The following is a 12,485-nucleotide window of genomic DNA, read 5'->3' on the forward strand; positions in this document are numbered from 1 at the left end:
AGTAGAGTGGGATGTAAAAGATATTAGACAAAGCGACACAATGCCCTCAGAATGATTAAATCCTGTTCTTCTTTCTCGACTTCTTTTAATGTTTATCTAACCAAATCACTTTTTCTGCTCACTTTTTCCTTGTCTTTTATAATATCCAGGAAATGCTGCTATTACTACTACTACTACTACTACTACTACTACTACTACTACTACTACTACCACCACTACTACTATTACTGCTGCTACGTGTCTGTCTGTGTCTGTCTGTGTCATCTCTGAGGCACATGCGAGGTTGCAGAGGGACGGGAAAGTGTGCCAGGCCGGGGAAACCAGGGCCAGGCGCGGGGGGAAGGGGGGGTGGGGGGGGCGACTCTCCCTAAGGCGCCTTGAGAGGAATTACGGACGTGTTGCTTGTTAGTGTCGTTATTGTGCTGTTGATATTGCCAGTTGCTTTGTTGAAGTTTATTGTGGTACGTCTACTATTATTACTACTACTACTACTACTACTACTACTACTACTACTACTATGATGTGACAGGTTGATTAAGACTAATTTGTACCTTTCCATTTTTTTTCCTCATCATTCATCTCGTTCCTTTCAACTTCCCTCCATCACTGAGCCTTCATTTCCTCCTCTTAAACCTCCACCCCCCCTTCTATTTTCATCTCCATCATCATCATCATCATCATCGTGGTCCTCCTCTTCCTCCTATACCTCTTCTTTCAATGTTTATCTCACCAACTATCTCACTATTTTTGCTTCTTCATACTTTATCACAATTTATCTCCACACTCTTCCTCTTCCTCCTATACCTCTTCTTTCAATGTTTATCTTATCAACTAACTTTTTTTGTTCTCTCATACTTTTTCTATTGCAATTCACCTCCTCCTCCTTTTCCTTCTACTCCTTCTCTTTCTTCTTCACCCTTAAATCCTACGACTCTCTTTGACCCTGTTCCTTGCACCCTTACGTATTCTTCTCACCCTTGCCTTACATCCTTCTTCTCTAACTCCTCCTCCTCCTCCTCCTCCTCCTCCTCCTCCTCCTCCTCCTTTTCCTTCTACTCCTTCTCTTTCTTCTTCATCCTTAAATCCTGCGACTCTCTTTGACCTTGTTCCTGGCATCTTTAAGTATTCTTCTCACCCCTGCCTTACATCCTTCTTCTCTAATTCCTCTTCCTCCTCCTCCTCCTTTTCGATCTCCTTTAACTCTCTTCCTCACGGTCATTTACCTCCACCTCCTTCTCCTCTTCCTCTTTCTCTTCCTTCTCCATCCCTAAACACTATTCCTCTCACGACCTTTTTCCTTGCAAGCTTAACTATAATTTTCACATTTACCTCACATCCTCCTCCTACTCCTCCATCTCCCTTCAGCTCCTCTCTTCCTCACGCCGCACATCCTTCCTCTATAACTCCTTTGCCTCACAACCTTCTCCTTCTCTAACTCTTCCTCCTCCTCCTCCTCCTCAATCTCCTTCAACTCCTCTCTCCCTCACGCCTCTCTCTAACGCCGTGACGGGAAGGCTAATCACCGGAAAGACATTACACAACCTTAGTGATGGAGGCGAACAGGTGAACGAGGAGGAGGAGGAGGAGGAGGAGGAGGAGGAGGGAATACTAATAAATCATCTTAGTTCGAATTGACGATCTTTCTCTCCTTTTGTGCTGAGGAGGATGCGTGTGCGTGTGTGTGTGTGTGTGTGTGTGTGTGTGTGTGGTGTGTGTGTATGTGTGTGTGTGTGTATGTGTGTGTGTGTGTGTGTGTGTGTGTGTGTGTGTGTGTGTGTGTGTGCCGGCCAGTCTATAAAAGGAAATGAATTTAAGTATACATAAGAAAGGAGACGTTTTCTTTCTTATTTTTCTTTCTTTCTTTCTTTTTCTTTCTTTTTATCCTTCTCCCTTTTTTTCCTTTTCTTTCTTTCTTTCTTTCTTTCCTTCTTTCTTTCTGTCTGTCTCTTTCTTTCTTTGTCCTTCTTTCTTTCCTTCTTTTTTCCTTTCTTTCAATCTCTTTCCTTCTCTCTATCTTTTTGTCTTGGTTTGTTGGGCTCACTTAAGGAAATGATGGAGGTATTAAAGTGGCCGTGACGAGTATATTATTATTTTTCCTCTTTTTTTTTTATCTCTGGCAACACCTGGACAGGGGGGGGGAATTACCACATCTCGGATAACGAACTGCCTACTCGTTCACCTTTTTCTTGTAGTTTCCTTTATGAGTTTTCTTTTTGTTTTTGTTGTTGTTGTTGTTGTTGTTGTTGTTGTTGTTGTTGTTGTTGTTTTCGTGAGGGATGAAAGAGTGAAGATGCTGGTTAAGTGGAAATATCGATAGAAGATAGAAAGAGAGGCAAATTGTTGTTGAATTTAAGAGGTTGAAGACTATCAGTATGAGGAGGAGTTGAGACGAAGAGCCTTGTCCACTGCTGTCCAGAAGAGTTGTGTGAGCTCGAGGAAGCTGATTTAGTAAGTTGTTGTTGTTGTTGTTGTTGTTTTGTGCACCTGTGAGCATGACCACTTAGTGACTTGTTCTCTGGATCACTTGTTTTCTTTTCTTGTTCTTTTCATGTTTTTTTTTTATTGGCTAAAGCTCCAGATCGACTGTTTTCTTTTCTTGGTCTCATTTTCTTGTTTTCTTATTGGTTTGTTCCCTAGATCACTTGTTTTGTTTTCTTGCTCTATTAATTGTTTGTTTGTTTTGATATTGGCTGAAGCTCTAGATCATTTGTTTGTATTTTCTCCTCTTTTTTTTCTTTCGTTTACTGTCGTATTTTAGACGTTTCTATTTTGTTGCTTCGTAAACTGTACTGAACGTAAATTTAGATAGAGCTTGTGTACCGCTAATAGATTATGTTAGGTGGTTTAAAAAGGTTCATTCGCCTCAATAACCACCTAACTCACCCCTTTTATCCACTATTAAAAAAAGGAAGCTCTAAATTATCCCATTAAAAGAAGAACATGACACAGAAAATGGCAGATGTAAAACAGGGACGAAAACAAATGAAAACGTGGAAATAATCTAAGAGGAGAAGTGTTTAGTGTGTGTGTGCGTGTGTGTGTGTGTGTGTGTGTGTGTGTGTGTGTGTGTGTGTGTGTGTGTGTGTGTGTGTGTTGCTAATTCTCAGGGTCAGCCTCAAGGGGGCGCTGACCCCTTCACGTTACGCCTCAGCTGTTTTCAACCACCTGCCCTCACCCCCCTCCTCCCTCCCTCCTCTCCCTTAACTTCTTCCTCCCTGCCCTCGCCCTCCCTTCCTCCCTCCTCTCGTGTGTCTGTTTCCCACCCACGCCATCCTCTCCCTCCCTCTCTCTCTCTCTCTCCCTCTCTCTTTCTCTCCTCTTTTTGTTCCTGCCTCATCCTCTCTTCATCTCAACTTCACTTTCCTTTTGTTTATTTTATCCTTCCTTGCATCCTATACCCTTTTCTTATCTCATTTCTTTTGTTTTTTCTTCTTTTATTAATGTTTTCCTTCCTTTGTTTTCATGTCCTCGCTTTTTCCTTTATTTCGTTTTTTTCTTTCGTTCGATTCCTCCTCTCTGTCCCTTAATTTTACGACCTCCCTCACTTTCCTAATCTATAATCTTCCTAATATGCCCTCCTTACCTCCTTTTAAACTTTTTCTTTTCCCTTTCCTACTTTTTATTTTACCCTGAGTCTTTCCTTCTTTCCCCTTCCTCCCTGATTTCTTCCTACACTCCCTATCTCTCCCTTCTTTTTCTCATCCTTACTCTCCCTTTCTTTCTTTACTCCCTTTCTCTCTACATCCCCTTCCTAACCTACCCCAAGTTCCTTCCTCCTCCTCCTCTTAATAACCTAACCTAACCTATTAACCGTCCCTCGCCTCATTCCATCAGCTGACCCATTAATGTCTTATGGGTAAAAATATATAACTTAAGGTAAAGAAAGAAGGAAAAACGAATCACCAGGGTACTCACGATCGCCAAGACTCTCCGTGATGTCCAGGATGATGATGGCTTGGTTCACGGTGACGTCACACACTGGAACAGAAGACACACGGGAGGCGAAGTTAGTTTTGGATTTTCTTCTTATACGTGTTTTTATTTGTGTTACTTGGTTTTTGTGAATGTATGAAATGAAAGACAATGAAATAAAAAATAAATGGGTAATATCTTGTATGTATTTTTTTTGTTTATTTACTTAGTTTGTCTTTATTTGTCGTAATGGAAATGTTAAAAAGATATTGAACTGAAACTAATGCAATGGAGAGAGAGAGAGAGAGAGAGAGAGAGAGAGAGAGAGAGAGAGAGAGAGAGAGAGAGAGAGAGAGAGAGAGAGAGCAGGTGTCTTGTATCAATAAATGCTCTGTGTAGGCAGGTGCGGGTGCGTGATGTGCGTCTTTGTGTGTACTTATAAATGCACACACACACACACACACACACACACACACACACACAGCACATTAAAATAACTTTCTTAATTTCAAGTTCCATTAACAGAAGTCCAGTTGTTAGTTACCGAAGTTTGCCGACGACGTGAAAGAATGAAAAAAAGAAGAAAAAAAAGTAAACGGAAAGGGAGTAGACAGAGAGAAAAGGAAAGGAAGAGATAGACAAAAATTGAAAGAAAACAAAGATAGAGAGGAAGATAACGGAAAGAAAATGGAGAGAGAGAGAGAGAGGAAAAGAAGGAAGAGATAGACAGAGAAGTTAAAAAAGTACAGATAAAGAAAGGAAGACAAAAACAGGTAGACAGAAAGGATAAAGAAAAGAGGACAAAGATGAAAACAATAAAAACAAAGGAAAGGCGAAAATAACGACGAAATAAGACAGAAATGAGAGCAAGAAGAAAGGAAGAGAAGAAAACAAACAACGAATGCAGAGAAGAGAGAGAGAATATAAAACAGAAACAAAGGAAAGGAGAGAGAGGCAGAGAAGAAAGGAGGAAGAAACAAAAGCAGAGAGAGATAATAAAAAAAAACAGGTGAGCAGAAACGAAGAGAGGGAGGCATAAAGGAAAGAAGGATGGAACAAAGGCAGGCAAGGAGGCAGAAAAAACAAACAAACAGAAACAAAGGAAGGGAGAACCAGGAGAGAAAAGAAGAAAGAAAGGAAGGAAGGCGGACAGGCAGACAAAGAGAAAGGAGAACAGAAATGAAGCGAGGAAGGAAGACAAAGAGAAAGGATGGGATAAATGAAGGGGGTGAAGGAGGCAAAAGGAAAAGTGACAGGTAATAGAAAGGAGAAACAAAAGGGAAGAAAGACAGAGAAGAAAGAAGAGAGAAAGGACAAAGAGAGGCAGGCAGAGACAAAGAGAAAAGATAGCAGAAATGAAAGGAGGGAGGGAGGCAAAAGAGAAAGATTGTCAGGTAAAAGAAAGCCGAAACAAAAGAAAGGCAGAGCGGCAGAGAAGAAAGAAGAGAGAAAGGACAAAGAAAGGCAGGCAGAGAGACAGAGAAAGGAGAACAGAAACGAAGAAAAAGAAAGACAAGAGATAAGAAGATAAAAATAAATAGTTAGAGACATAGAAATAAAAGAAACAGAAGCGACTAAGGATACAAAGAATATATAAATTGATGCTGTTAGCGGTTAGAGACACTTGGAAGCAAAAGAAACAGAAGCAAATGAAGGAAAAGAAACAAAGAGGAAGGAAGGATAATAGGAACAGACACAAGGATGAAGGATAAGATGAACCCACAGACTCACAAAGCAGAAGAAGCAGAAACGAATGAAGGAAATGAGACAAAGAGGAAGGAAGGATTGTAGAAAAGAAAACAAAGGTAAAAGATAAGATGAACCCAAAGATTCACAAAGAAGAAGCAGAAACGAATGAAGGAAAGGAGACAAAGAGGAAGGAAGGATTACAGGAACGAATACAAGAATGAAGGAGAGAAAAAATGCAGAAACGAAAGAAGAAAAGAGACAAAAGAGGAAGGAAGGATAATTGGAACGAGTGCAAGGATGGAGAGAAGAAAAAGCAGAGACGAATGAAGAAAAGACAAGAGAGGAAGGAGGGATTACGGAAACGAGTGCAAGGATGAAGGAGAGAAGATAAAGCAGAGACGAAAGAAGAAAAGAGACAAGAGAGGAAGGAGGGATTACGGAAACGAGTGCAAGGATGAAGGACAGAGAAATAAAGCAGAGACGAAAGAAGAAAAGAGACAAAAGAGGAAGGAAGGATTATAGAAAAGAAAACAAAGATGAAGGACAAGATGAACACACAGACTCACAAAGAAGTAGAAACGAATGAAGGAAAGAGACAAAAGAGGAAGGGAGGATTATAGAAACGAATACAAGGATGAAAGATAAGATGAACCCACAAACTCACAAAGAAAAAGAAGCAGAAACGAATGAAGGAAACAGACAAAGAGGAAGGAAGAAGTATAAGAACGAATGCAAGGATGAAAGATAAGATGAACCCACAAACTCACAAAGAAAAAGAAGCAGAAACGAATGAAGGAAACAGACAAAGAGGAAGGAAGAAGTATAAGAACAAATGAATGATGAAGGGCAGTTAAAAAAGCATAGACGAATGAAGGAAAGGTGACAAAGAGGAAGGAAAAATTACAGGTACGAATACAAGAATGAAGGGAAAAAAAAAACAGACACGAAAGAAAAGAGACAAAAGAGCAAGGAAGGATAATTGGAACAAGTGCAAGGATGAAGGAGAAGGTGAATCCACAGACTCATCCCGGAAAAACCGACACATTCTCACGTAAAGGACTCACGCAAAACACACACACACACACACACACACACACACACACACACACACACACACACACACACACACACACACACACTTGTCCTCATGAACCCATCGCTATTAATCGGCTCATTACTGTGAAAGAAAAAAAAGAAAAAAAAAGAAAATACAAAGACAATTACTCCCAACATCCTTCAGTCGTGAGGGTGGGGGGGGGGGGGGAGGAGAGAGAGAGAGAGAGAGAGAGAGAGAGAGAGAGAGAGAGAGAGAGAGAGAGAGAGAGAGAGAACAATGATATACGTAAAAAAGACAAAAAAAAAAGAAGCTATAAAAGAAGCAACAATAGTCAATCACAAAGATGGGAAGAAGAAGAAGAAGAAGAAGAAGAAGAAGAAGAAGAAGAAGAAGAAGAAGAAGAAGAAGAAGAAAAACAACAACAACAACAACAACAACAACAACAACAACAACAACAACAACAACAACAACAACAAGATCAAGAAGGAACAAGACCAAGTAGAACAAGAAAAATAAGAAGAACAAAAAGAAGAGAAAGGACGAAGCATCATCAAAAAACATTCCCAAAAAACACACCAAGAGAGGAAAAAACAGAGAGGAAGAAGGTAATATTGGACAGACACGAGGGCGATGGAACTAATATCGAGAACAATGGCGCATCACGACAACGACAAGTAAAATGACAATAGCACTGAATCGAAAGGAAAAAGGAGCAAAAAAACTAAAGACAAAAATAGGAACAGAGGTCATTGGAAAACGCTCGCCCAGAAATGTAAAAAAAAAAAACACCTCGTATTTTCCAAGCGTGAATAGTGGAAAATAAATACACGTTCTCTGACGGATGAAACTACGAAATAAATGCATGAATGAGAAATAGGAATAGATAAAACATACCAAAAAATTATTCAGACATCAATATTATCTTAGTCATTTCAAAGAGAAAATAATATCATACAAAAAAAGATATAAGACGCATCAAATAAAGCAAGAAAAACGCAAATAAGTAGAAGAGAAATACGAATACTTAACAATACCACAAGAAATAATAGAAGAAAGAACAATATTATATTCATTTAAAAGCAAAAACAATAACATACAATAAAATCACTTCAAAATCACCAAAACAATAGACTAAACACGCCAATAAATAAAAGAAAAACAAGAAAAAATAATTAAAAACAAAAACAATGTATATACAGCACCAATTTCGCACACTTAAAAAAAAATAACAAAAAAAAAAAAACAGTCACTTCAAACTCCCCAAATAAGGCAATGAAAGCGCAAACTTCTCTCAGTCACGAACGCAGAAGAAAAAAAAATACCTCCGGCGCATTTGAGTCGGAACAACAAAAACAAGTGCATATGTGAGGACTGGAAGAGTGTTATCATAAGCTGGTCGTCCGCTCCGCCAGGCTCTGAAGTTGCGTCTGGGAGGGAAGGAGGAAAGGAGGAAGGAGAGGAAGAAGTAAAGGAGGAAGAGGAAAGGTAAGTGGGAGGATGAATGGGCAGAAGGAGGAAGGAAAGGAAAGGCAAAGGAGGAGAGAAAAGGAAAGGTATGAGGGAGGTTGAAAGGGGAGGAGGAGGAAGGAAAGAGCGGATGGAGGAAAGGCAAAGCAAAGGAAGGAAAGAAGAAGTTGAGAGATGGAGAAAAAGGGAGAGTAGAGAGAGAAGGAGAAGAGATGGTGCAAGGGAAGGAAGGAGGACAGGAAAGAGTAGGGATAGAAGGGCAGAGGGAGGAAAGAAAGGGGAGAGAGAGGAAAAGGAAAGGGGAAAAGAAGGGAAGATGGGCGGAGGGAAAAGATGGGAAAGCAAGGAGAAGGGGGAGAAGGGAAAAGAAGGGAAGAGGGAGGAAAGAGGAGAGGGAGGAAGGAAGGGGGAAGGAAGGAAAGGAAAGAGGGAGAGGAAATGAATGTGAAGGAAACAAATGATGCAAGTCTGTCAGTGGATGGAAAGTCAATATAGGTGTGTGTGTGTGTGTGTGTGTGTGTGTGTGTGTGTGTGTGTGTGTGTGTGTGCATAGCCATGACCATGACGTCTGCAGGGGCTTGATTTGTCTTCCTCCTCCTCCTCCTCCTCCTCCTCCTCCTCCTCTATTGCACCTGCCTAAGAAGAAGAAGAACAAGAAGAACAAGAACAAGAAGAAGAGCAAGAACACGAAGAAGAAGAACAACAAGAACAAGAAGAACAAGAACAAAAACAAGAAGAAAGAAAGAAAGAAGGAAGGAAGGAAGGCAGGAAGGAAGGAAGCGAGGAAAGGAAGGAAGGAAGGAAGGAAGGAAGGAAAAGTAGAAGGAAGAAAGGAGAAAGGGAAAGAGGGAAGAAAGGAAAAAAGGGAGGAAAGAAAGAAAGAAGGAAAGAAAGAAAAGAAAGAATGAATGAATGAATGAAAGAGAAGAAGCAAATAAAAAAATAAAAAAAGAGAGCGAGGACATGACGAGGAGAAGGAAGAAGCGCGGGAGGTTAAAACAGAAACAGAAAAAGAAAGAAAAAAAAGAAAAGAAAAACAGGCATGGGAGAGACGACAGGTTTCCGTGGGAGTGTGTCAGAAGGAAGGAAAAATAACACAACAAAAAGAAGAAGAAAAAAACTAGAAAAACACAGAAGCTGCAAATACGCAAAAGGTCACACACACACACACACACACACACACACACACACACACACACACACACACACACACACACACACACACACACACGCACACACACACACACACAAGAAGGAAGGGAGAGAGGGAGGAAAGAAAGAAGGAAGGAAGGAAGGAAGGAAGGAAGGAAGGAAGAAAGAAAGGAAGGAAGAAAGGAGGGAAGGAAGGAAGGGAAAAAAAGGAAGAATGGAGAAAGCGAAGGAGGGAAGAAAGGAAAAACGGGAGGAAGGAAGACAGGAAAAAAAGATACAAGAGCAGATAAAAATATAATTGAAAGAATAGATCAAGAGAGAAGAAAAAAAAGATGAAAGGGAAAAATAAATAGAACAGGAAGAATCGCACAGAACTAAAACGCACCATAACACCATACATCACCATCACCATCACCACCATCATCATCATCACCAGGCGAATCTAATGACGGGAATCGAACCCACACCACTCAACCACACGAGGAAGACATTCACTACGACACTCATCCACCATTGTCTTCCTCCTTGTTGCTATTATCCATTCTTCCTAAGCACGACTCCTCCTGTAGTGAGCCTGGGAGCTGCCTCGTCTAATTACTTTATTACGGTCATTACGGCATCGCCAGGTGTGAGGTATACAGGTGCTGGATGTATGTGTGTTTGGGGGGGGGGGGAGAGGAGGTTGTGTAGGTGGAGGGGGGAAGGGGTGGGGGTGGGGGGGCGCTCTGTGTGTGTGTGTGTGTGTGTGGTGAGGCGCTTAGTCACTGACACGCCCTACACATGCACACACACACACACACACACACACACACACACGTCAGACTCATCCGATATGCAGCCACGCGAGTCTCACGTACACACACACACACACACACACACACACACACCATCTTGATATAACGCTTCCTCCTCTACACTGAGTCAACTTGCTAACAGGAACTGAAATTAAGACATAAAAAAAGCATACAATTATTCGCTCGCGTCTGTCTGTCAGGTAATACACGAGGCAATGAAGTGATACAGTGTTCATTAACATATAAGAGAAAAAGATTATACCATTTTCAGCAGCACCGATGACGTAGCCGACACACGCGCGAACCCGAACCGTTAAAAAGAAAGAAAAAAAGAAAGGTAGTGAAGAAAATAGTGGAGGAGAAAAAATGCTGAGTAAAAAATAGACACAGGTAAAGGAAAAAAAAATAGCTGTGTGTGCGTGGGAGGAGAAAGAGACAAGGGAGAGAAAATAACGGAGGGGAAAGAGAAAATGGGAAACGGAAAATGAGGATGGGAAAACGGAAGAAGGTAAAAAGAGAGAAAGCAATTTAGAGAAGGAGAAGAAGGATGTGATGGATGAGTAGGAGGAGAAAGAAGGAGAAAGAAGGGAAAGAAGAAATGAGGAGGAGGCAGGCGCGGAAGAGGATACCATTCATTCCTCCTCCTCCTCCTCCTCCTCCTCCTCCTCCTCCCTCAACTAATAACACACCTCCAGTAAATTTGAATGACAGACAAAGCGACGTAAGATAAATAATAACTAAACAATTACCGGATACCATAAATTCTTAGTCTAACCTTGCCTACAGCAGTAATTAGGGTCACAAAGACTGCACTAATTAAAATATTACTGATTACGACACGGTAGGGAGGAGAATGGATAAAGGAAGGGTGAAGGAAGAGAGATAATAAAGATGTAATTGAGGGAATGATGAAGGGGATGAAGAGAGGGTGAAGGAGCAGAAGAATGGGGTAAAGAAGTGAAGGAGAAAATGAAGTTGAAAAAGAATGAAAAAAAAAGAAGTAGAGGAAGAAATAGAGATAGTTAATGATGGTGAGGGAAAAGAGTAAAGATAGATATGAAGGAGTAATTGTAGAAGGATAAGACAAGGTGAAGGAAATGGTGCGGTAGGAGAGGAGTGAAAAAAATGAAGCTTATGAAAAAGAAAAAAAAGGAAAATTAAAGAAAATGTAAGTAAAGGAGGCGAAAGAGATGATGCAGATGTAAATAAGAAGCCGAAAGAAATGTGAAAAGGAAGCTGAAGTAGGTAGAGAAATGAATAACGAAGAATAAGAAGAAGGACGAATAAGAGAAAAGAGGAAGGAAATACAAGAGGAGAGAGAGGATAACAAAGTGGATGAAGAAGAGTGTGAGGAGATGAATACGAGAATAAGAGGCAGAAAAAAATGAAAGAGAGGAACCGAAAAAGGGAATGATGATGAATAATGAAGAAGAATAAAGACGAAAAACAAGATAGAGAAGGAAGGAGGAAAAAAGAGGAAGTGAATTGTAGGAGGGAATGACGAGGCGGCTGCAGAAGGATGTGAAGGAGGAGGCTAGGCTGAAGGAGAGGGTGAAGGTGAAGGAATAGAAGAGAAAAGACTGAAAGGAATAGAAGAAATAGAAGGAATAGAAGAGAAAAGACTGAAGAAGGTAGATATAAGGAGGGACTGAAGAAAGATACGAAGGAGAGGGTGAAGAAGGTATAGAGATAATGGATAACGAAGAAGAGGAAGAATAGGAAAGAGGAAGGAGGTAAAAGAGGAAGTGAGGTGAAGGAAAGAATGACGAGGCGGCTGCAGAAGGGTGTGAAGGAGGAGCTGTCTGAAGGAGGGGGTGAAGGTGAAGGCGAGCCGCGCACCGCTGACCGTGACAAGCGCGAGGCACGTTATGCTGAGCTCGGCCGCCGGTGTTGAACGTTCACTCGCCTCCTAAACGTTCGTGACTCGTGACTCGTGACCAAAACAGCGGCGGGAATGAAGCCCCAAATGGAAGCACCGAACCAATGATTTTCTTTTGTTCTTCTTTATAGTTTGCTTCTTCCTCTTCCTCTGACTTTTCTTCCTGTTCTGGTTGTTCTTGCTTTTCTTCATGAACACGTGTTTTTTTTGTTTTGTTTTTAAGCGAAGCATCCTGCTTTTGTTCCTCCTTCTCCTTCCTCCTCCTCCTTCTTTTTCTTGTACTTCTTTTAACATCAGATTTAGTTTATTTCAGCCCGTTTATCTTACGTTTGTTTCTTCTTCTTTCTTTCTTTCTTCTTTTTCTTTCTTTCTTTCTTTCTTTCTTTCTTTCTTTCTTTCTTTCTTTCTTTCTTTCTTCTTCTTCTTCTTCTTCTTCTTTAGAAAATGGAAAGTCTTAAAGAAAAAAACTAACCTAAATTTCTTGACCTTCACAATTACGAAAGATCATTCCATCCTGAGTCACCGCTCACGAATA

At 40.8% G+C, this 12,485-nt stretch overlaps 1 protein-coding gene across 1 annotated transcript in view; it reads right to left on the bottom strand.

Annotated features, from left to right (window-relative positions):
- Nucleotides 1-12,485, bottom strand: part of LOC126998091 (cadherin-99C-like) — a 78,139-nt gene that overhangs the window by 48,166 nt on the left and 17,488 nt on the right. The window contains exon 3 of the mRNA XM_050859472.1: nt 3,916-3,978. Within this exon, the coding sequence (XP_050715429.1) occupies nt 3,916-3,978 (63 nt within the window). The remainder of the gene's footprint in view (nt 1-3,915; nt 3,979-12,485) is intronic.

Source organism: Eriocheir sinensis, chromosome 13 (assembly GCF_024679095.1).
Source record: "Eriocheir sinensis breed Jianghai 21 chromosome 13, ASM2467909v1, whole genome shotgun sequence".
Lineage (NCBI taxonomy): Eukaryota > Metazoa > Arthropoda > Malacostraca > Decapoda > Varunidae > Eriocheir > Eriocheir sinensis.